Consider the following 25,707-nt stretch of genomic DNA (forward strand, 5'->3'; position numbering starts at 1 on the left):
ACCACTGGATAATGTTGTTTATTCACACAATGGAATACTGTACAATCATGAGAATGAACAAATGTACTACTATTGAGTTTGAACACTGCCAAGTGAAAGCCAAAGAATGTACTTTTAATTTCATTCACATAATATTCCAAGCCAGATGAAACAGTTTTTGCTTGGAACTAGGTGATGGTTACAGATCACAGTCGTCAAAGAGAACTTCCAGCTTCTGGCTTATGAATTCATGTATGTTTTGTCTGTGAGGAATCTCTGATTGCCTATAGAGATACAATACTTTAACAGGTTAAACAAGCAAATCCACATTCGGCCTGCTGGCTTAATTCACACTAAAGCAGTATTTCTATATCTTAAAGAGACTCTCTTGTGCCAATTCATCCACACAGTAAGGTTGGAGGACTAGGTCTCCACACCATGAAGAACAGTCTATCTCTGTCTCTGCCAGGGCACCTTAATTACTAGAGCACTTTACCCAGGAATTACTACACCCAAGTTAAGGTGCCTCCATCACTATCACCCCAAGCTGCAGGACCACCTGTTACACCCATGGAAAGTAGGCGACTCTAGGAGTGAAAGCCTACCGCAAAGTGGGTCTGTTAATGTGGCTTTGGTCTTCGAAAAAGTCTGTGTCCTCTCTGCCATTCAGTCATCACACAGGTCCATTAATCATTAAAGAACTCTAGTCAGTCACAGCCTTCTCTTACTGACAAGTCTCTAAACTGGTCAGGGGCACTGAAGTGGTGTGTGAGCCAGCTTGAGGCTCTCTGTGCAGGTTAGGCCACCAGAAGGATGGGGATGGGCTGACAACTCCTTAGCTTCTCCCCACCAGCACTGCATACACTGGAACGTTCCCTGAGTAAATTCTAGGCCCAAGCAATTCCATGTCAGCATTCTAGGTCATAATACAGTGAAGCTTTGCCCCCAAGCCAACTATCTCTAGTTCGAGTCATGTCATTTTCACAAATGGCCTACGTGATCTTCATTGCAAAGATTTATTTTCATTTATGTGTGGGTGTCTGAATGTACATGCTGGGAACCAAACTCCAGTCCTCAGAAGAGCTGCGAGTACTCTTAACCCCTGGGCCATGTCTCCAGCCCCTGCTCTTCATTTTGAAAGTCAGCCTTTGAGGGTACAGTGTGTGCAGGCCTGGCAGCATCGGGACAGCTCGTCTGACCCATTTTCCTCACCAAGCCCAAGATAAGGGGCTCTTGGATCCTACAGTGAAAAGCCATACCTCTCTCATCAGGTGCTACAGGCCCTGACAAAATTAAACATTTATGTTCCAAGAATGCTGGAAAAGTCTCATCTGTTGAAAGAAACAACGAAAAAGGCCACCTTCCCATTCTTGTCCTCAAGACTACAAGCTGAGTCATTTAACTTCAGCAAGAAGCAGTGGAGGAGTAGAGGCTCAACAGATAAGGACACCACAAAAGGAAAAAGGCAGCTGCTTGAACTGTTTCCTGTACTGTGGCATCATGGGAACTCTCCTATTTCTTTGACAGTAGGTGTAATGACTAGAGCCCATCTCAGACCCAGTCCAGTTCTCTCTGATTCCTCAGGAAAGGGCCTGGGAACTCCACATTTCTCTTCTTGTTGTTTGGGATAGCCATCAATTACTCCACCCTTTGAGTAATTCCTTTGAGGAATTCTTCTCTCCTAAAAATGACCCATGGAATGGAATGGGCAGAAAAAGACTAAAAATTGATGTATCACCTATTAACTAAGATCATGAATTGTGACAAAGCTTTCTCTACCTGCCAAACCATCAAAATACTTAATGGTACCTTCCTCAGGAATAAAATGATTTTAAATTTCTAAGAGCAAGAACTTTTCTCCCCCAACCCCAACCCATGCACCAGGATCTGACTTACCCTCTCATACTAAGAACAGTGATTATACATAATTTTTTTAAACAATTATTTTTATTTTACATGTGTGAGTGTTCTGCCTGCACTATGTGCATGCCTGGTGTCCAGGGAGGCTAAAAGATGATGCAGAGCCCCTGGAACTAGAGTTACAGATGACTGTAAGCTGCCATGTAGGTGATAGCAACTGAACCTAGGTCTTCTGCAAGAGCAGCCAAGGCTATTAACTGCTGAGCCATCTCTCTGGCCCTAAGCCTACTTTTAGAGAAAGTACTACAGATTTTTATAGAAAGTAGCATCTTTGTAAACTGTCCTTTAAGTAAATGAATTTTAAACAAATATATAATCATATTTGCTCATGTTTCCTGATACATCTAAAGGCTAGCAAGTTGCTTAAATGTAAGAAAGCAGTTTACACGGGCATCAGTTCTAGAAGTCAATTCTATAATTGACAATGACAATTATGATGGTTGTGAGACGGCACATAAACACTTGGAAGGCAGCCATGCTGACCACTATACCATCAGTGCCACAACAAGTGAATGTTTCAAGAGACAATTAGACAGTGGGCCCTGCTGTGTGAAGTACCAATGTTTTAAGAGTATGTGTTGCTTGTTTGAGACCAGGAAGGACACAGCATTAGTAACTGAGTTCTCTTGTTAGTGAAGAGGCATCAGAAGTCTATCTTACATGCTACTCCCGTTGCACTTGCATATAGACATTTGAAGACATTATGTGACAGAATGACATGGCAAATCTTAAGAATATCTAACCACTGAATCACCGTCCAATGAAGAAAGTTAAACATACCCTAACTACAACCGCAATAGTTGGAGTATAAATTGTTATGGTAAGAAATTCTTAAGAGAATATCAACCATTCCACAATAACTATGCTGCCACCTACAATTTTCTATAGAGTCACATAATTGCAGGGTATTAGCAAATAGTTATTTTATTGAAACACTGTCAAAATCTAGCTAGGTAGCTCTTATGACAATCTAAAATCAAATTTTAATCTTATAACTTTAGCAATATGTAATGAACACTTACATTCAAATGCATAGAACAGAAACCATTTAATCTTGAAAAACACTGTAACACAACTTGAAATGAGTGCATGGTGGCAAACCAGCGTTCTTTGCCAATTCTAGAGTTGTAAATTCAGCTCTGTAAACACACTCAGCAAATCACAGCACTGTGGAAAGGTCAGTGCTCTGACACGCCTTGTTATAATCTTTGACAATAGAGAGAAACAATTCTTAAAATATTACTTAAAAATAGATCTTAAAGATGAAGCATTCTTATATACACACACAATGCTAACCTGTCACAGACAGTAAATATCAATTTTATACAATGGACTTTTTGGCAGCATCCTACACACTTAGAACTTACTATTAAAATAAACAAACAGTTCTCAAACGTATCTGAGATGGTTTGTTCCTGTGGAAGGATGGAGTGCTGCTCTGAGGCAACTTGCTCAATGCTGTTTCTCAAAGGCAAAAACCAAGTAGATACCTAAAGAAGAGGTAAAGGAAAGCCAGAGTTCAGTTACTCTTATCATCAGGGAAATATTCTCAAGCAGCATTGAGAAAGAAAACGTCAACAATTTTCTATTATTTGAGTTTGGGGGTAGATACAGGATCATTTATGTTATTTCAAAACAAAATTCTAGTTCGCCATTTAACACCACTAATAACACAAAAATCTGATTTCATAATTTGAAATCACACAGTTTGAGAGTCCAGATACTAAGCTTTCAATAACAATGAATATTACCTACTTCTCAGGGTTTGCCAGTTTGAAGATTTACCTTTAAGCTCTCCACCTACCTTTCCCCTCGTCAGTGTTTAAATTGGTAATATTTATCTGTTTGTTTCTTCCACTAAACTCTAGAAGGCATACTTGTTTGCTTTTTAATTCCCTGAAGTCCTTCCATATAATTTTTGCAAATCAATGTTCAATATTAAATAGTATGTCTCTGACTACTACTTTTGCATTCAGTATAATCTACATACATTTAAATTATATAGAGACAATAAAAACTGTGTTCAGGTTCTCAAGACACCCATGTAAAGGATTAGAACTCCTTTATCTTAATTTTGAGGATCTGAAAGCGGAAGTCCTCTACATCACTCTGCTACAGAAGCCCAGGACTTCATATACCTGCCAGGACTGTGAAGATACCAGTCCAACGTCAGAATGTGTCTGTAGGACACTTGTTTCCAAACACAAGCTCTATATGAGCCCTGCTTACTCTGCTTTCCTTAGGATTCTATACTCCCCTTCTGCTGTCAACATCTGAATGGCCAAATTAAGTTATATGCACGGAAGGCCAAACAATTCAACAAAATCCTGAGGTGAAGATAAAGGCAGCTGCTTATTAACAAGTATTTGGTGAAAATACTTATGTATCATTGCCTACACATATATTCTCTTGTCACTATGCAAATGTAGAAATGGATATATACATATATGTGGAATAGGTGTTTTGATATATCACCATAAATACAAAATGTATAAGAAAAAAAATTTAAATTTTTCAAGTTTTAATGATTCCTTACAACAGAATCACAGAAATTGTCAGTTAGCTGAATGATATACTCACTTGTAGCTTCCCATTCTGATTTACTTAAGGTTCCCTAAAATTACAGAAAAAAGAAAGTTTCAGATTCAATACAGAAGAAATTTAAGCTTATTTTCTATTAGAGGATAGAGCTGGCAAAATCTTCACTTACTTCACTTTAAAAATACATAAAATTATAAGATACATATCTAAAAATTATCGGTAAGATTAACTTTCTGAAAAAAAATTTAAACATAGTCTCAATGTATATATTCAGTGTCCCTGGTATTAGGGACTAGCAAATGTTTTAGCAAGAAAACACAAATTTCTTTATATTCCTAGTAGTTGCTGGGGAGGAGAGTTAATAACTGAAACAAGTATCTTCCTTGAATCTATAACTTAAAAATGAAAAACTTGACATCGTATTTCACCAAAAAAACCACAAAGTATGCATCGCCAAATAAATTACACTTGCCAAAAATTGCAACATTTCAGTATGAGAAGGTATGTGCAGGTTTGCATAGGCCACTGACTTCATATGATCTAGTGTCAGTTCTAGGACCTCACGAAAGCTTGAAGAAATTATGAGTGAAGAATATTCTTTTTTTTTAACCTTTTTTTTATTTATTATTATTTTTTTTTATCAGTTACATTTTATTAACTCTGTATCCCAGCCGTGTCCCGATCCCTCATTCCCTCCCAGTCCCTCCCTCCCTCCCTCATCTCCACCGTGCCCCTTTCCAAGTCCACTGATAGGGGGGACCTCCTCCCCATTCATCTGATCCTGTTTTATCAGGTATCTTCAGGACTGGCTGCAAAGCCCTCCTCTGTGGCCTAACAGGACTGCTCCTCCCTTCGGGGGTGGGGAGGCCAAAGAGCCAGTCATTGAGTTCCTGTTAGAAATAGTCCTTGTTCCCCTCACTTTGGGAAACCAATTGGTTACTGAGCTATCACAGGCTACGTCTGAGCGGAGGTTCTAGGTTATATCCATACATGATCCTTGGTTGAGTGTCAGTCTCAGAAAAGACCCTGTGCCCAGATATATTTGGTCCTTGTGGAGCTCCTATCCTTTCCCCATCAGACTAACTCCCCTTCTTTCTTATGATTCCCTATACTCTGCCAAAGGTTTGGTCATGAGTCTTTGCTTTGAAAACACTGCTAGTTAGTCTTTCAGATGCGCTCAGTAGACTCCTGTCATACGTTCAATGCACATCCCCTCTGTCTTTCTAAATGAGGATTGATCATCTTACCCCATGTCCGCCCAATTGGTTATCTTTTTTAGGTGTATAGATTTCATTATGTTTATCATATCTTATAGGTCTATATAAGTGAGTATATCCCATGTTTGTCTTTCTCCTTCTGGGATATTTCACTCAGAATGATCTTTTCTAGCTCCCACCATTTGCCTGCAAATTTCATGATTTCCTCCTTTTTGATTGCTGAGTAGTATTCCATTGTATAAAAATACCACAATTTCTGTACCCATTCCTCCGTTGATGGACATCTGGGTTGTTTCCAGGTTCTAGCTATTACAAATAGAGCTGCTATAAACATGGTTGAGCAAGTGTCCCTTTTGTGTACTTGAACAAACTTTGGGTATATACCTAGCAGTGGTATAGCTGGGTCTGGAGGAAGCACTATTCCTATTTGTCTTAGAAAGCGCCAGATAGCTTTCCAGAGTGGTTGTACCAGTTTACATTCCCACCAGCAGTGGAGGAGGGTTCCCCTTTCTCCACAACCTCTCCAGCATGTGTTATCGCTTGAGTTTTTCATCTTGGCCATTCTAGAATATTCTAAGGCATCAAGAGAAACATGCTATGCGAATGTCTGCAGTCTTCACTTATACCATCATAGCTTGTCTTACCATCACAATCTTAACTTTTTAAAACTGAGAGCCTGACTAAAGAAGTCAATACAAAAGAAAATATTCTTCATATCCATTCAAGTTCACAGAGCTCAAAATTCCCTCTCGATACTGAGTTGGCAAGGATCTTGCAAACCAAGCCTGTGATTTTTCCCCACCCTTAGCTGCCTCAAAAGAGCTCTCTCTATGCTATTCACTGAAATAAACATCTTTTACATTCTATAGCATCCAAAGCTTCACAACTCAGGGAAAACAGATTATTACTTGCAAGTCTATAATCCAGTTAGTCTAAATATTGTGAATAAGTGATATAACCCAAGTCTCCATACAATACACGCTCCTTTCCTGACTGTGAAAGCTGGAAACTCACCAGAGGCAGCCTCACTTGACTGTTCTTCATGTACTCTGTTGCATGCGCGTAGTCACCCACCTTCTCAGAGGCAAGTTTACAGTTCTCATTTGCAGGGTATGGCTAAGGAAGCAAATGCAAATTCTAGTTAAGAGCTCTTACTGCAATTGTTAACGGTTTGACACAGTAAACGACTGAAACAGTAAGAATAATCCTTAAGTATTGTTTCATAACTACAAGTGGTTTTTTTTTTGTTGTTTTTTCTTTTTTAAGATGTGTGGGTGTATAGGTACCCACAGAGACCAGAAGGCCCTTGGTGATCCAGAGGCTAGAGTTGCACCAGACAGCTATGAGCCACCTGATACAATGTTGGGAATCAAACTCAAATCCTCTGCAAGAGCAGCAAGAGCTCTGAACTTACTAAACCATCTCTCCAGGCCTTATACACAGTTTTCACATAGAAGAAAAAGGTGGGAGAGGGAACTAGCTTTAAAAGCAGCTATGCTGGCCAACTTCTATTATCTTAGATGACTTACAATTTGGATGAACTATATAATTTAATTCTCAAGAAGGGTCATTCACAGAAACCATCTATCTACATCTTAACTTCTGCTAAAGGGCTTTTCTGTGAAAAGTTAAAAAGTTGTTGGGAAAAAGTAGTGTTCTAGAATACTTCACATGCTATGTTTAATTCATTTTAAGCAATGTATTTTTATACTACAAAGTAGTCTTTAGTATTTGAAGAAACTGAGCTGGATGTAGCCACTTTAAAACCTAGCTTGTCCCAAGAAACTTTCCTGAGAATTACTCACAAATGTCTACTTTACTCTCTTTTCCCCATTTTCTTTAGGGTATGTGTATGTGTGGGCCAGAGGTCAACTTTGTTTGCGATCATTCACCTTATTTTTTGAAATAGGGTCTCTCACAGTTCTGGAGCTCAGTGGTTAGGGCATCTCTGCCTTTACAATTAGACACCAGCAACTGTGCCCAGCTATTTTATAGGTTCGGGGGCTCTCACTCAGGTTTTCCAACTGAGCCATCTCCTCAGCCCCTTTCCCTTTTTCTTTATAAATATCCTACAGCATATCTAGGTATTGGAAATAAAGTATACTGGGTTGCTGTGCCTGGTAGCATATGCCTATATTCCCAGTACTCAGGGTATAGAGACAGGAACAATGCCTGTTCTTAGACAGCCTAGACTACACAACAGGAGCTTTTATGAAAAGTAAAACATAAAATTACGTGGCATTGTGGGATTTGCATATTCTTAGCATTCACAGCTTTATTTTATCCAATCTTAACAAAAGCAATTAAATTTTTGAGTTTCAATCTCTTGATTTTCGTGTCACCATATAACAAAGCTTCAGAACTTTATTTTGAATGGCTCTCATTCATTCTGTTGTAATCCAGTCAAGTTTAGTTACCAATTCCTTTACTGACAGATGACCCAAGTAAATGGTAAGAGCTACAAACCTGCCCTCCCTGTCAATAACAACCACCTTACCAAGTGTCTGAGTATTTGTCCTCAAAGCAGTCACCCTTCCAGAAGTGCTTCGCAACGAAGTTCCAAGTGAGAACAAAAGGTCTGACTGTTGTAGTTCTAGTCCCTGGGCCCTTAGCCTCCCAGTTGGCCTTCCTCCTCTGAGTACTATGGGAAAGTAGCAAAGGTCTAGTGATGAAAGCCTGGCCAGCCAAACGCTGCATGTTTTAGAAGACCTCTTAAAATCTCTGACTTGGACTAAAGACCATTCTTTCCACCCTTGATCTCACTATCCCTCCAAACTGTCCTCCATATCCCACACAAGCAACAATGTTCTTCACAGGCACACAGGAGCTTAGTCAAGAAGTAAACCAGCAAAACACTTTTCCAACCAGCAAGCTATTTCTGTTTATGTTCCTCCATCGCCAGGGTCATAGCCTCAAGGGCAGAATGAAGGAGAAAGCAAACTGAAAAAGCAGTGTGCTTATGACAGGAAGTTATTACTTAACACTTCAAACATCCCATTTTCTAACGCCTCTGTCTACATCCTTGCTGCCTTCCTCCTTTTTAAATACTCACTACCCTTCGAATATTTCTTCTCCTTTGTTACCCACTCTTACACTGTACTGGATTCAATGCCTGTGTTGATCTCACTTAAAACAACAACAACAACAACAAAAAATCCCTAAGATCCTTCTTCTCTTGCAATCTAGTTACCTAAACACATTTTAAAGCAGTAACAGAAATCCACTGTTTATAGACTGAAAGGAATCAATGATCGTGCATGTACTGTCCATCAGAGAAGGGCGATGTGCAAACACATGAGGAATTACAGCTTCCCCTTTTCCTTTTTACCTCAGGACAAACAGAACCAAGCTCCTACCCTAATTCAAAGCCAATAAAAACATCCATAATTCTAAAACATGGGACACATATAAAAACATTCTTAATTCTAAAAGACAGGCTGTATAACTGATGAAGTTAATTAATTCTAGGTTTCAAAAGTCGACTAGAATTTCAAGATCCTCTCATTTGAAAATGCAAGGGAATAACTATGGTTGCAACTTCAAGAGAACGATGGACACCCAAAAGTCTAATTATCTAACAGCTAGGTGACCTTGAACCTTCCTACGCATTAGGCTGCCTGATTTAAAAAAAAAAAAAAATTGATTGCTTTGCTTCTTTCATGGGTTGAATACAAGCAAGACAAGCTAGGCTTCAAGTACTTAAAATGATATTCTAAGTTGCTGGACTTCACACCTGTGGCCCAGCACTCAGAAGCAAGAGGACTGCTGCAAGTTTCAAGACTTGCATCTGCTCTACATAATGAATTCCAGGCCAACTAATACCATAGAATAAGACCTTATTACAAACAACAACAAACAAAGAGAATATTAATATTTAAAAATAAATGACCATCTTAATTTTGCATATGAATTTAACAAATAACAAGCACACTGAATACTTTCTATCTGCTTAATAAAAGGAAATGGGAAAGCAACCAATGCCTGTGCAACTCTCATTGCTACACTAGTAGAAGCACAGAAATTATGTAAGATATATGAACCATGTGACCAGGGGCCTGGAGCAAGTGTGAGATCAAGACACATCCAAACCCCAACAATCTCATCCTGAGACCGGAAGGAGTAAGGATCGCTCCCTCCCTGTTCAATGCCTGCGTGTCCCAGTGCATGCTCTTGCTTTGCCATCTCTACCAGCTATTGAGGTAGCCACAGAGCCTGGTGACCAGGTTTCGGGTTTCCTCGTAAGGACATCTCCAGCTAGCACCTGGAATCCCTCTCCATACAAATAAAGCATTCCCAGCAGCTCAGCCCCAGGCAATGATGTACATTCACTACCCACTTCCCCAAGGTTTCTATAACCCCTATTCTCCCAATAAAGAGAGCTGGATCACTGAAAGAGCTGTATCAAAGAAGGCGTTCTCCTCTCTGGACCTTCACTACCAGACCGAGATGCAGCTCACCGACCCGCCTGCCCAGCTTGGCGTCATTCCTTCGAGTCCAGCATCTGCACACATCCATGCCCAGACATCACAAAGGGAAGAAGCAGGACCTTGGCTCTTGCCTGGCTCTTGGCTCAGTATATGGCAAATTATCAAAGCATCACCAGAGTAATCAGAAGGAAATTATACCTTGGTATGTACTTGCTACCTAGGCCCTGGCCAGGAGGTCCTCAACTTCGGACCTGGTCACAGAGAACTGTTCTAGATAGGACGTCTCAATTTTACCCAAAAACATGCCTGTCGCAGAAAGGACACAGGTGCTACAGGTAAGCACTAATAGGTGGAGGCAGGAGTGCTCTCAGTATAACACCAGAGCACAGACAGGGTTCTTTCCAGTCCACACTGCCAACAGCTATGGGTTAAAGTAGGACTACCTAGGAAACAGAATCTGATTAGAGTGGCACTCATTCATTCACCAAGTGTTTACGAGCATCCATGGAAGAGTCTGCATCAGCCTGTCTCAGAAGGTAGAGCATCTGCACAACTCCAATCTGCACAATCCATCTAACTGTACAATGTCTGAAGAACTTTGAAAAAAGCCCAGAATACCGAACATATTCACCAAGTCCTAGCACCTTCATGCCTTTTCTGTGTACTTACCTCCAGGGCCTGCATTCGTTTTAAGAGCATTTTGTTTTCACCGTTCTTAATTTTTTCTTCATAGAATTCCAGAAATGTTTTTTTATAGATTAGCTTCATATTATACTTCTTTGCCATTCTGTCCAAAAAAGATTAATGGAAAGGCTTTCAGATGTTTGTAATTTCTTTTAAAAAAATCATTTTACTGCATTTACGTTTAAGTGTATTTGAATGAGTGGGTGGGTGGTCAGAGTACAACTCGAGGGCACTGGCTCTCTCCTTCTACCATGTGGGTCCCAGGGTTTGAACTCAGGCCACCATGCTGGGCAGTAAGTGCATCTCCCCCACTGAGCCATCTCTCTAGTCTTTTAACGTCATACTTTTTAAGTGACAGCAGTAACATCTGGGTTTAACTAAAAAGCTATTTACTTATGTTAAGCAGAATAATATCAATGAAGGATGAGTAAAAACTTACATGCCTATGAGGAAACAAGCATTCTAAAGACCCATAAGCTTGAAGACAGGTCTTCATTCAGCGTGACAAATAGTTCATGGAAGAAAGGGTCGTACAGAGCGCTGCTCTATAAAATCTACCTTATTAATACCTCATGGCTGCAAATGAAGCCAACATCTTAAAATATGCATTCTCCAGTAAGACAAACTATTATTTCCTATCAAAACTATATCTGGATGGCTTCTTTGAAGACTGCTTTATAGGTTTCCCTTTAATGCAATTTCTAAATGTTAAGGTTTTATAGTTTGTTCCAGAACCTATTTACTTCTCTATACCAACTACAGGGAATGTTGGAAGCTGTCTGGAAGACAAAGAACCCTATTTGAGCAATATGAATGGGTTTTTTCAGTAAATTAATTACATTATTGTTTCATTTCTTAATTAAATGACAAGAAGCCATCTTCACCTCAACATTTTTACTTAACATTTGCATCACCAAATACTTACACAAATAAATGCATTTTAAAAAATGATACGTTAGGCTGTAGCCAGGGGTTTTCTTGGTGAAACTATTATGTCTCTCATCCACCCACACTGCACTTCCCCTGACTCAGCCCCAGGAAGGAGGAACACAAGCAGGCTATGTCCTCAGCTCCCCACAATGACCTTTGGTTCTTGATCCCACATGACACACTGCTGATAAGGTCCCTTTTATACTCCCCTCAACTCCACAACCCGAGCACTGGCCTACACTTAGTATCTGGATACCTCAGCCACACCTGACCTGTCCAGAGACCTCAGTGAAGCAATCACACACACACTGAATATAAGTAATCTATTGAAAAACTTACATTGGAATCACCAATCAAAAACCAAAATAAGTTTAATTAAGAGAACTGTATATGCCTCCTACCTAAGCTAAAATCAGCCATTAGTTAACAGCAAAAAGAGGAACGGATTCCCACTCAACATAGGTGGACTAAGGAACTCCCATCAAACACATATGCAACAAACTAACTCCAGATGACCAGGCCTCATCACAGAACACAAATAGGAAAAAGCCCTGAGAACATGGGCAACTCTTCCTGCACTTAATAGATTACATCATCATTGTCACCATCATCATCATCACAACAATAGAAAAGGCCGTTAGTTTATGAGGATAATGTGGGAGGAACATAGGAAAAAGTGGATATGGAGAGGGAGGGGTTGGATTTGATCAAAACTGTAACTCCTACATAAAATTCTAAAAAAAAAAATTAATGAGATGAAAATAATTATATGTTAAAGAAAGAAGCTATAACTTTCTAAAATTATTGTGTTCAAGCAATTTAAGTAGAAAACAATGAGTTTGCTCAGCACTGAAAAACAGTATTTGTCACTTTATTTTCTGGGGTCTACTAAAACTACTAATTCTGATAAGCAAAAACATCAAGCTAACATAGAAAACAATTTTTTTAAAAAACTAATTTTTTCTTTTATGAAGTTGAAGGGTTTATTAAGTTTTAAAATAAAAAGCAAATTGTTTTAAAATTTTAAATTTTGTAAGCAGCTTGTATCTGTTACACTGTATATAGTATTTTCATGTCCTGTCATGTCTATTTTACTTGATCTTCTCTTTTCCTCCTTTCCTCAGCTCTCTACTTTCTTTCCTTGTTTTTGAGACAGTCTTACACTAGAGCCGCAAACACACAGTAGTCTTCTTTCAGTCTCTTCAGTGTAGGACTACAAGGATGAGCCATATGCAACAACATTGTACTACATTGTACTAACTCATGAAAACTCTGTACTCTGAAATTTACAAGGTGACTGGGTCTAGATTAAAATAACCACCGGCCAAATCTGGTAAGCAAAAACCTCCTGCTTCTTCGGTTAATATTCAAAATAGAAGATGTTTGTTTTCAAAGAGTATGAAATTTGATCACCTGAATATAGCCTCCATCTTTTATTATATTTTCCTGGCAGGGAAATCCTGCAGATTAAGCCACACAATAAAGTCCAGAACCTTCAATTTCTCTTGTACTTGCAGTTCACCAGAATTCTTGGGAATTAATGTTCATGAGGTGATACACCCATGAATAAGGAAATCAACCTATAAGAAACTGGGCACGATGGTACATGCCTTCAATCTTAACACTAGGGAGTCAGAGGCAAGTAGATCTGTGAGCCCAAGCCCAACTTGGTCTACATAGCAAGTTCGAAGAACAGCCATAAATATGTAGAGACTCTGTCTCAAAAAGATAAAAAGAAAAAAAAGAAAGAAAAACAAACAAACAAAAAAACCAAAGTCACGGGCTATTCCAAAGGCAATTTCAAAGCTATCCTGAAATAAAAACTTTTGATAACCTCTTTCAAAAAAAGGATCTTGGATTTATGAATACTCATTTTTATATTACCAAAGCTGTGTTTGATACCTGTAGGGTTAGTTATCTTCTGCCTTGATTCTATGTAGTCGGCTCCCTTCTCTTAGGAAAGATAGTTATTTAAAGTGGACACCAATTCTGCAGCTAAGGCCTTTTCTTGGGGTTGCATTTAAAATACAATATCAATGTCCCCTTAGAACAAGGAATAAGGGGAAAGAAAAAGCAACAGATCAAGACATTCTTACTCAGTTAGCAATGGAAAATAGACCAAGAATTCAGGAACATCCACAACACCTTCCAAGTTGAAGTCATATTTGCAGCCAAATAAAGGATAATTTCCTTTCTTCTGGAATTTCACAGTGTATATTTCATTTCCAAATGATTCTGTTTCTGAAGCTTCAAGGCGTCTTCTATTAGGTTATTCCACAACCAAAATAAAAGAATTATAATTAACATTTTTGATCCTATCAATCATATTATACATGTGAAAAACTACATTATGCAATTTTAAAAGGCACCTGACTATTTCAACTGGATTCAAGTTACTTACATCAGCTCGAAGCTATTGGGAGTAGTACCAATAAAGTAGCCCCCAGGGCTAAGCCTTCCACAAGCATTTCTAAGCATCATATCAGCTTGCTCCAAGGATTCAAAGGAATAATGACAAGCAAACTGACAGCTGCAGATATCAAAGTACATTTCTGGATCATGGAATTTTTCAACCAAAAGTTCCTGTAACAAATGTAAATGGGTTAGTATTTCAAACTAATTACAAGATAGATTAAAAGTTTTTAGTAAATTACTAGAATTTAGGGGTCTTTAAGTAAATATGCCCTGACGGTAACCAATAGTTTTCACCAATCTTTTATTTATTCTTCTTCTTGTCATGTACATATTACAAGGACCATTTAAAAAAAAAGAAGTATTCTAACCTGACCTAAAAAAATCTGCAGGTATGGGTAGATAGCACAAGTGAAAGTCGGGGGAAAGAAACAGCACCACAGAGCTCACTGGCCAGCCAGCATAGCCTAGCCAAGGGTCCCCAGCGCCCTGGGAGAAACCCTGTCTCAGAAAACACAGAGCAACACTCAAGGTTCCCGTCTGGCAACCACACACAAGTGCACTCGCCCACCTACCCCAACACATACATATAAAATAACCTTGACTCTCATGTTCATGGAGATTAAAAAATGTGGAGATTCTGAAGTGTTAAAAAATGTCAGGCCAGAGAGAAACTCAGCAGTTTGGGTTCCTGGGATACATGTAACTCAGGGCAAAGGTAGGATGTGTCAGGGGCCCCACCATTCTTACGGTGAGATAAGGTGGACACAGGAAAATCCTCTGGAAGCTCATAGGCCTGGGGTCTAAAGAAGAGCAACAAACAAGAAAGGCATGACCTCAAAGAAGGTAGAAGGTGAAGACTGAGCTGGAGTCCCCTGACCTCCTATGGCAGCTATGTCACAAGTAGACACTGCTCCCCCCACAGATAAGAATAATAACAACTCACTTGGTCTTGAAAAAAAAATATAAAAATAAAAATAAACTAACATTCAACAATAATTTGGTTAATCAAAAACAAACAAAAAAAATTTACCCTTTGGCATCTAAAGGAAATAGCACTTAATTTTTCACCTTTTAATCAGCATATTTTTCACCCTCATTTTCCAGAATGCAAACATATGACTAAACATGTGCCATTTAATAATACTTATATTTAAAAACATATCAAGTTCCCAGGTGGACAGCAATTCAATTCAGAATTTTAAGAAATCAACAGAAAGTGAAAAACAAGGATTCTGATATGACAGGAAACCATCCTCATAAACTTACAAGGTGAACAAAACACACTTTTAAGTCCAGGCCTATTGCAAAATAAAGCAGCCCTTCATATTCTTAGTTTCTGCAACAGTGAATTCAACCCATGACAGATTAAAGATGAGAGGTAATTTTTTTAAATTAGGTTATACATTTCTTTTCCTTGATACTTATATCCTAAGCAATATAGTTATACAGCATTTTCAGTGCATGAGGTACAATAGAAAAATCATCTAAACAATCTTTTAAAGTATACATGAGGATGTGTGTAGTTATCCACAAATACTATGCCATTTTTATATAAGTGACTGCACTTCTGTAGACACTGGGGATCCTAGAACCAACTCCCGAGGGATACTAAGGGATGGCTATTAGAAAACAAATTTGCCTAAATAAAAAAGCAACCAAGTGATTTCAAAATATCCAATTATTAAACGTACAACTTTCCTAAAACTATCAAAGGCTTATCATAGATTTCTAGTAGCAACTGAAAATGCATGCCTTAGGATTTTTAATGTTTCTATTCACATTTTACCAAACAAGTTAATTTTAAATACTGTAGACGCAGGGTGCCCAAGGCCCTGAATTTGATTTCAGCATTGTAAAAGGAAAACAAATTTTAAAAGATGAGGTTGGAGAAACGGCTCAGCATTTCAGAGAGCTGGCTGTTCTTTTAAAGGACACAGGTTGGATACCCAGAACCCACATGGCAGCTTGTATCTTTAATTCCAGTTCCAAGGGAGTCAGTGCCCTCTGCTGGCCTCCATAAGTAGCAGACACACATGTGATACAAGCAGCACACATGTAGGCAAACACTTATCACATAAAATAAAAATAAATCTAAAAATTAAAACAAAAAAGTACCTTTGAACAGTCAGCAGTTATAAATTCTGCACTAAAAATATTCTCACTATCACGACGACATTTCATGTCTTCGTAACGCTGTTGACATTGTTTCATAGAAACATCAGCAATATCTGGAAGGGTAGAGGATGTTAATAAATGTCAACACAGAAAAGCAACTCAACTGATAAACCGTGGCATGAAATCCAGGTGTAAGACAAGGACAAGGTTGTAGGGTTCTATCTAGTTCCTTTTAAATGAAGGCTTTGTTTTCTATTCCAGTCCAAATGTCCAATCACATTCCATACGGAATAAGCAGCTTCTGGGTCTGTAGAGCAGCTTTCTTAATAGTCAAGTATGTGTGAAAGTCAAAGGACCGCTTTCAGGAATTGGTTCTCTCCCTCCATCATGGGGTCTGGGGACTTATCAGGCTTAGACATCAAGGACTTTTATGCACTGAGCCATCAGCCCTGGGTTTTAAATATGAGGCAGAAGACTTAGATTCTAACTTGAACTATAAAACCCAATAACCATCTATAAGCTCATTTTGTGAAATACCAAGTTACTGTTTTCATTCTGAAAAAGCTTCTGTTCTTGTTCTTGCTATGAGATTTGCACTCATGACAGGAAAACAATGATGGGTAAAAACAGCCTCCGGTCATACATGCAAAGCAGTGGCACAGGATGGTGCTGTGGAGGAGCCCCGTGTTCTTCATATAAAGCCAGTTTTCATTTACAACTTCTTTCTTACAGGAGGGACTCAGGCCTGGCCTCCAACAAAGAGCGGACTTTTCTTGTTACTAGGAGAACCATCACATCTCCGGAGTTGTAAGCCGACATCATCAAGTGACTAAAACAAGTCATTTTAACTTGAAAGACTTGCCATCAAACTCTATCACATATGTATTTTTAAAGAACAGGGACACTTCAAGGGACACAATGCATAGTACTTATTGTTACAGATAAAATTTGACTCTTCCCCCGCAACTTCCCCCCAAAAAACGTGTATCAACCCCTTTTGTGTCTGGCAATAATATGAAGCAAATGTGATTTCTTGCTGTTAGTCACAAGGTAACTTCAGTTAACACTATTTTCCAGGTATTTTGAAACCTGGAAAATACAAGACAGAATATTTTCAGAATACAAGACAGACCGACGAATCTGAAACTGGGGAATACATAGCATTTGTCAGTAAAGCTTCAGGTCCCACATCATGACTAATCTTACAGAACTGCCACTGCTGACATCTCACCAAAGATGAATAACTGCAACTATCTGAAAAAGGCTAATGCCACCTTTCCTTTACAACTACTTATTCACCAAAATAACAAAATGACTTGCTAAATGTAAAGACATTTGTCAATGTCAACTTGCCAGATTCTCACTAAAATTTGTACAAATTAAAAATCGCAGCCTCTGGGCTGGAGAGATGGCTCAGAGATTAAGAGTACTGCCTGCTCTTCCAGAGGTCCTGAGTTCAATTCCCAGCAACCACATGGTGGCTCACAACCATCTATAATAAGATCCATTGCCTTCTTCTGGCATATATATGCAAGTGTATATGCAGATAGAACATTGTATACATAATAAATAAATAAAAAATATATTAAAAAAAATCGCCTCAATTTCTAACATGGTCAAGCATCAACAGCTATAGCCACACATAAAATTATTAATTCTTCAGTAATTTTTTTAGTATATATGGCTCATCAAATAAAAAAACTGAGAAGACTACTGATCTGGGCAGTACTTTCGGAGACAATGCTGCTGTACTTCCTGTGGTCCCTCAAATAGAAAGAATATGATACCTGGTGGGAGTAAGGTAACATTAGCTGTATTACAAAACCATCAGAAAAAACTTAACTAATTTTTCAAAACACCTATTATATGCATGGGTCCCAAGAGAAAAAAATGCCTCAAGATACCTTAGCATCATGTTGGCAAGGAGACCCTTTTAGTTGACGATTCACCTAATTAACCAAAATAACTGTGACCTTTAAGACATTTAGTTATTATTACTGCCACTATATCTATGCATGTAAGCAAGGGAGAGACCGTGCCTAAGCAAGTGTTTTCCTTTCCTCCTTTATGTGGGTTCCAAGAATCGAACTTGGGAAGTTACACCTGCACGGCAAGAGCTTTTAGCCATTGAGCGATTTCACTGGCCCCCAAAATAACTCTTCACCATGTCAATATCTATCTTACCAGCACATACTAGCCTGCCGATTCTCCCCTTCCTCCACTTGAGCAAATCTCCACCTTTTCCACATCCCAGGTCCAGAACAGTGATGTCGCGACTTTTTCTTTGTCTTACCTTTTCTAAAAATTCCCCTAAAAAGAGAGAAATAAATCATAATGCATTTTCTATATTTTTACTATAGCAACTTCTTTAAAACCTTCTGGCTGACACATCATAGACAATAATACATTAATGTAGTTAATTTGTAATTTGGTATTCCAAAACCTAACAAAGAATAACCAACTCGATCCATTACCATTAAAGAGTACACGTATCATTTTACAAGGTTAAAATGTTTATTTGAAGGATACTTTCAAAATCTGAATCAACATTAAGTAGATAACATTTAAGTTATTAAAAAAAAACACCTGTAACATCTACAATAAGAGAAAAACTAACTTGTATTTCTTACAGCTTTCTCTGTCTCTTCCTATATTTATCTCCTTACATACTTACTATGGAATGATAATAGTAATTTATTCCTATTCTCTATAGTCAGGCTTAAGAACTCTTAAAAAAAAACTGTAATGATCTTTGACCTCAGAAAGAGGTAGAAGTCCAAACATTAGTTTGAAAGGCTTCTCTTATACTTATTTTCCCTATTTTCTTAGTCTGTGTTTTAATATTTTATAATTTGTGTTTGCTATTTGGGTGACCAAAATATCCAGTACAAATATTTCTGCCTTTTCAATGCAGAAATGAAAATTGCTTTCAACAGAAGCATAAGTATCTTATATTTAAGTCTCTGTCATGAATATTATATACTTATTCACCAAAACAACAAAATGACCTGTTAAATGTAGAAACATTTGTCAAAACCAACTTGCCAGAATTCCCATTAAATTTTACTTGTATGAATTAAAATCAGACAAAAAGAAAAAACAAAAAACTTCAACTTAAAATCTACTCTTAAAATTTCTCTAAACTTACATACAAGTCTCATTTAACAAGACAGAGAAAGCAATACTTAGATTCTAAGTCATGTTTTCTCTACTCATTTCCATTTTAATTTTAAAGGTAAGTTTCCATAGACAAGATGTTAGCTCTAAAGGTGTATGTCTTGATCAATCCTCAAAGTAAGCAGTATTTTCCCCAAATAATCACATAAAACAAATAAGCTCCATGATACCTGATCCCAGTTCCCTCGAGGCATACAGGTAGAGGGATAACACTGGCCTTCCCTTGCCACAATAGAAACTCAATGTTCAGTCCAACATGCACTACACTAAAGCTATTAGTAAGAATTATGTAATAGCCTTGGGTAACATTAACTCTCAATATAAAGGGCACTGCCAAATTAAAGTCCATTCACCTTAATTTCAACTAAGCATCATGAATACCCCATACAATTAACCAAAAACAAACTGTAAAATAATTTATCTCAAGAGCCTACTTTTAACTCTCTAGTTTTTTAAAACCAAAGTGTGAGCACGAAGTCAAAAATAAATGACAGCCTTCATAGCTTTATATATGATTTAAAATGTGAGGGGAAAACCCAAAAGCAAAGAAATGGGCTGTGGGTAGAGGTGAGTTGCAGAGCCCTTTCAGCCAATGCACCTTGGGCTCAATGTCCAGCCCTATGCAACGCAATGTAATTCAACAAAATTTTCAATCTTTCATCTAAGGAGCAAAACCCAATCATACCAATAAGAATGCTTTTAATCCAATTATTAAAGTTTCTTAGGTAAAAAATTCGACTTTGACTACGCTTCTCCAAGCCAACTTCCTGAAGCTCATTATAGTGGGCAGCTACGGTAGAGCTGTGTCCTTCCTCCAGCTTCTGCAAACGAAAGGAACAGAATCAAGGATTAGAGCATGACCTGAAAAAGAAAAGCCTCAGAATGCCTGACCTACAGACCAAGCAAACACAGCTGAAGGGAACTTCACAGAGCAATGGCTGGACCCCTCACTATCTCACCTAAGAGGATCTCCCTGATTCTTTACAAAAAGTCTCCCCAGCTTAAGGTCTGTGCTGTGATCCTCACCTATATAATTTAAGGCTAAATGTTTTAAGAAAACTACTATTCTTCCAGAGTTTTGATTTATTCAACTTAAAAAATTATAATCAATGGATAATTTCCTAAAAGGGAACAAAAAAATAAGCTATTATACTTTTTTAGTAGGAAATTATTGTGATGAGTACATAATGCATTCATAGGGGAGTTAGAATTTAGTAGGTTACACTCATTATCAGTGACCTTTATTACACATTAATAATCTAATGCAACAAGTTTCAATCTGCACTTAGTAAACCCTATTCATTCTATAAAAATTCCATACTAGGTAAAGGCCTTCAGCTTCTGCCATCTAACTTTTCAAAGCACCTAATTCTTTTACTTTACATATCAAATTTGAAGGTAAAATTTTACTTAAAAAAAAAATCTGCCAGTGTAAGTTTAACATGTAAGCTTACCTTCTTACAAAGATACCATTGGTGAAAGCCTGGCCTGCTACTTTCTTCTTCAGGCCTGATAGCAAAATGTTACTAATTTGTAAAGTATTCTTTCTCTGCAATCCCAGATTCAGCCTCAGAATTCTTTCCTATATGGTAAATGCTTGTTATCCCTAGCTCCATATCAGCCTTCTGCATCAACTTAAACCAAAATTATACTAAATAACTATGTAAACTGAACTAGAAGCTGGAAACAATTAGTTTACCACATTAATAAAGGAGAAAAAAGCTGAGCACAGTTTTGACATTTATTACTTTAAGTGATCATCTGGCTACTTGTAACAACCCAATAAAAAAAAAAAAGACAAAATAAATCAACTGGGCCATACACACTGCCATCTTTAAAAAAAAAATTAGTAAAAAGCAAAGTATAGGAATTAGCTTTTACAGCTCTGGTCAAACAAGAGTTTCAAAATAATATGAAAATTATCCCAGCACAACTTTCACCTTAACAAAATTTTAATTTTAAGAGTTAAGAGTCTATTGTGCCTTAAGATTATACTTATTTAAAAGCAAAACATTCTTAAACTGTTTAAATACATATGCACAGCTGTTCCATCTTCCTGGTCATCACACTGAATTAAAAGTACAAAATAAAAATCGCAGCATACCCTCCGCTTTTTTCCAACATCCTCGGGTTGGGTGACCCTTCCAGAAGAAGACTCATCTTCACAAACATCACCCCTTTCCAGCTTTCTTTTCTCTGAAACATTTCCATCAGAGCGTTTTTCCTCTAAGATGATTTCAACATCAAGTTTTCTTTTCTTGGATGAAGAGTCTTCCACATGCCTTGAATTTTGCTCTGCAAGAAAATCTTCACACTCTTTGCTAAGTTTTGGTTGATCTACTTGCTGGCATGTAGGAGTCTTTTCGGAAAGCCTCTGCCCAGATGCAGTGATGCTTTCATTAACGCTTGAAAGAGATTCTGTTTCAGAATCTATAGACACTTTTGTCTTTTCAAAAGACATCTTTTCATATTTCTCTGCTTTTGTAGAACTTTCCATTTCTGGTTACTTGAACTGACAGCAAAACTTCATGCAACAACACTGGAATGGTTATAAAAAAAAGATATTATGTATAAACACTAATGCTAAGCCTGTAAGATAATCTCAATCATGCAAGAATGTCTAACCTGTTGCAGGATACTTTATCCCACTGTGAACCCCCAAACTGTCAACTGTAAAACCCTGTGTTTTATTTGGTGTGGTTGAGCCCTACCACAAAACTTTAATCCAAGAACTTTCTGTTTATTGTACAGGTGATTATAGTGTGGTTCACCCAGCCCTAGCACATCTTTAATCCAAGAGTTCTCTTTTTCTATTCACAGGATTTAATAAAGTTAACCCTAGGTCAAGAGGTGGAGAAAGAAACCAGCTGACAGAGATTACAGAATAGGAGGGACTTTGAGTAGAGGGGTATTTAAGACAGCATGGAGAAGTAGAAAAAAAAGCTTTTAGTTTAAGCTCTTGGCTTTAGATTAGGCTTCAGCTCTTCAGTTCCCTGGCTTTTTTGGGCTTTGAGCTCGCAGGACTCTGGCCTTGGGTTTTTTGGCCTTTTCCTCCTGGGCTGTCAGAAGAGCTAATGAACTTTCTGGGTCTTTTCAATCCGGACCTGAGCTGAGTAGGAAAGTCAGCAGGGTGCTTTCTCTGCCTTCTCAGTTAGAAAGTTTTCACACCAGCATCTGGTTCCTGAGTCTTTATTGGTAAAATAGAATGGCTGGGGTTTTCGTTTTTGTTTATAACAACACTAACCTATGTCCCAGTATCATTTACAACCATTCATTATAGCTATGAGTGTGGCCCAACACAAAAATCATAAACTGAACAACGCAATTCTCAAGCACGAAGTTTGTAGATGACACTGTTTCATAATGTCCAAAGGCTGTACACACTGGGACTAAAAAGAAATGCTTATATATGCATAAAGTTATAAATATATAGTGTTAACTAGAATTCCTCCAAACATCTACAATTTTATTTATAAAAATCACTATGTACGTTAAAAAAGACAAATGAAGTTAAGATACACAAACACAGGTTTGGCATCTACATTCTAAAATTCTTGGAGTAGCCATGAGGTATATACTCCATTAACAAGCAGGTTTTGTTTTGGTCAGTTAATAACTAAACAGAAACACCATTCCTCTTACCTTGTGTATATTAATTTTTACACAGACATAAATTTGTTAGTATATACTTGTTAAGTTCTTTAACCTGTTTAATTAACGGAACTGTTAAGACACTGCCTTGGTATATGAGTAAGAAAGTATTCCCCCACAGGCTTTGGTGCTTGGTTCCCTCTAGTGGGGCTATTTTGGGAGATCCTCGAAATGTGAACTTGGGGACTAGTCTGGAGCAGTCACTGGAGAGAAGTTATGCCCACCCTTGACAACTTCCTTTCTGCCTCACTAGGAAATGAAGCTCCTTAGCCCCACACTACTGTTGCCCATGGTATTCTGCCCAAAAGCAAGGAGCCAAACAATCTTAAACTGAAACATCAAAAAAACACAAACTAAAGTAATTCTTCCAAGTTAAACTGCTTTCTCTGGCATCTGGTCACAGCAATACAAAAGTAACTAAGACTAGTACCTGAGAAGACCCATCCCAAAAAGGCAAAAACAATCAAAAAGCATGCAACAGCTTGAATGTTGACATTTCCTCCACTAGATTAATTAGTCTGTTAGTTTTAAACTCAGCCTGTGACAAAGTTTCACGGCAGGGACAAATCTTTATAAATTTTTTTACCAGTGTATAATATGAATGGCCTGTAGTCCAGTTCCTCAGAGCAACCCTGTTCCCACTTCTCAAGCCTGGCCTCACTGTATGTAATCCTGTTCAAGTACCCACCAGAATGACCATGGAATTTTCTTTTACACCTTACAGGATTCTCACAGCACAGGGACTATTTTGAGTGTCAAGACTTCTGAACAGCACTGAACTGCTATCTCTGGGGACTGAAAGTAGGCTACCTGTAATTGCATTATCAAATAGTTATGGAACTTTGGGGCTCAAGCAAAGTGTTAGTCTTTGTGAACTTCCCACACGGGTTTGTGTTGAATGCTTGGTTAGCTTGTAGCTTGTAGCACTATTCTGGGAGGTTCCAGAGACTTGAGGCAGTAAAGGCTGTTTGGAGGAAGAGTGTAAATTATAGCTGGTTACCAGTAATTCCTCCTTGACTACCAATGAGGTGAACTGCCTCCTCCTTTACACACTCTCACTAGCATAATACGTGTGTAAAACAAACTTTTATTTGCCTGTTTCAATTTCAACTGTTGTTTTGGAGGATTACTGCCTGTCTGCTAACCCAGGCCTACCCTTGGAAGCTTCTAACCTCCATACAGGCTAACCAAGGCCTAGAATGTTTTCAGCCTCTGAGACTTACTGCTGAATAAGTTCACCTTTTCTCATTTTCCTGAGCTCTGGGCTGGCTGGTTCAACTCCGCTGTTCTGGCTCAAACTCCTCTCCAAGCTGACTTATTCAGTCTGGCTTCTCCCTTGGCCTCTGAATTGCTCTGCTTGGCCTCTAACTCCAGCAATCTTTTCTAATCTTCTGTCTCTTTCTCATTCTCTGGCTCGTTCTGTCTTCACCTGTGTTCTCTCTCTCTGCAACCTGGCTCTCTTATTACTGTCCTGGTAAAAATTGCCTCCTCCTCTCTCTGCATCATCCCTTTAGTAGCTTCCCTTTCCCTCTCTCTTATTGTGAGAGTTGGCGTATCCTATTCTGTCAAATCTCTGATTCATCATTTTCTCTGCCACTCAATTAGACATCACTTTCAAACACGGGTGCTTCCGTCTACAAACTAACTTTACCTTCATTGTTGGGATTAAAGGCATGTACCACCACACCTGGACCTAAGCTTTTCTTTATGTGAAATTTGCTCTACACCAGGCTGGCCTTGAACTCAATCTGCTTGCCTGTCTCCTGGATTAAAGTTGTTTGTATTTCAGTAGGATCACACAGACTTTGGATGTGATCTCTTGCCAGAGCAGCTATGTTCTGAATTAAAATTCATCTACAGCCCTGCCTTATCAAGGGCCCAGAATGTTATTCAGTCTTACTACAGGGCCCAAGTCACCAAAACCAAGTAGCAATGCCTGAAATCTCCTAAATTTTGAGTTAAAATAAATCCTTCCTTTCTATAAGTTGCTTCCTTAGGTATTCTGACTATGCAAAAAAATAGTATAGGAAAGCAAGACTCTTCAAATCCTTATTACATAATGAACCCTGAATAACACAGAAAAGAGTGGAAAGCTTTAGAACAGCTTAAAGACTCAGCCTTCCGTGTAACAAACAGTAAATCTCTTTCAAATATGTTCTGGGGTATATGTGTAAAACGGGAGGAAGAAGAAAGTAATCCATAAGAAAGAAATTGTTATGGTCTACTTATTAACTCATTCAACTAGTTTGCAGACCTACCACCACAAAGAAGTGCAATGTGAACTATTGCCACTAAATTTACAACTTAAATACTTCTACTAAAATATCAAGCTGTGTTGCTGAAATAAATGGAAAAGGGAAACCAAAAGTCAAATCAGTAAGAGCCTTGAAATTCCAGGTCCTAAAATTAATGAAGACCTGTGGTGGTTTGAATGAGAACGAGCTCCACACACTCATATATTTGAATACGTGATCTCAGTTGGTGGCAGTTTGCCTAGGATTAGAAAGTGTGGCCTTAAAAAAAAAAAAAAAGAAAGTGTGGCCTTGGTGGAGGACACGTGTCACCATGAGTGGGCTTTGTGGTTTCTAAAGGCCAGGCTATTCAAAGACAGCACTTAGCCTTGTGCTTGTGAATCTCGGCTACTGCTCCAG

At 38.3% G+C, this 25,707-nt stretch overlaps 1 protein-coding gene across 2 annotated transcripts in view; it reads right to left on the bottom strand.

Moving 5' to 3' along the window:
- Nucleotides 1–3: 3 nt before the first annotated feature.
- The window catches only part of Rnmt (RNA guanine-7 methyltransferase), a 28,208-nt gene continuing 2,504 nt past the window's right edge, over nucleotides 4–25,707 (bottom strand). For both annotated transcript variants that reach the window (XM_021658847.2, XM_021658848.2), the window contains exons 2-11: nucleotides 21,510–21,944; nucleotides 20,091–20,226; nucleotides 18,413–18,538; nucleotides 16,229–16,341; nucleotides 14,100–14,281; nucleotides 13,795–13,959; nucleotides 10,754–10,871; nucleotides 6,672–6,773; nucleotides 4,480–4,513; nucleotides 4–3,389 (exon numbers count right to left, since the gene is read on the bottom strand). In XM_021658847.2, coding sequence (XP_021514522.1) covers nucleotides 3,352–3,389; nucleotides 4,480–4,513; nucleotides 6,672–6,773; nucleotides 10,754–10,871; nucleotides 13,795–13,959; nucleotides 14,100–14,281; nucleotides 16,229–16,341; nucleotides 18,413–18,538; nucleotides 20,091–20,226; nucleotides 21,510–21,902 — 1,407 coding nt within the window. In that variant the 5' untranslated portion in view covers nucleotides 21,903–21,944 and the 3' untranslated portion in view covers nucleotides 4–3,351. The remainder of the gene's footprint in view (nucleotides 3,390–4,479; nucleotides 4,514–6,671; nucleotides 6,774–10,753; nucleotides 10,872–13,794; nucleotides 13,960–14,099; nucleotides 14,282–16,228; nucleotides 16,342–18,412; nucleotides 18,539–20,090; nucleotides 20,227–21,509; nucleotides 21,945–25,707) is intronic.

Source organism: Meriones unguiculatus, chromosome 2, assembly GCF_030254825.1.
Source record: "Meriones unguiculatus strain TT.TT164.6M chromosome 2, Bangor_MerUng_6.1, whole genome shotgun sequence".
NCBI classification, from domain to species: Eukaryota; Metazoa; Chordata; class Mammalia; order Rodentia; family Muridae; genus Meriones; species Meriones unguiculatus.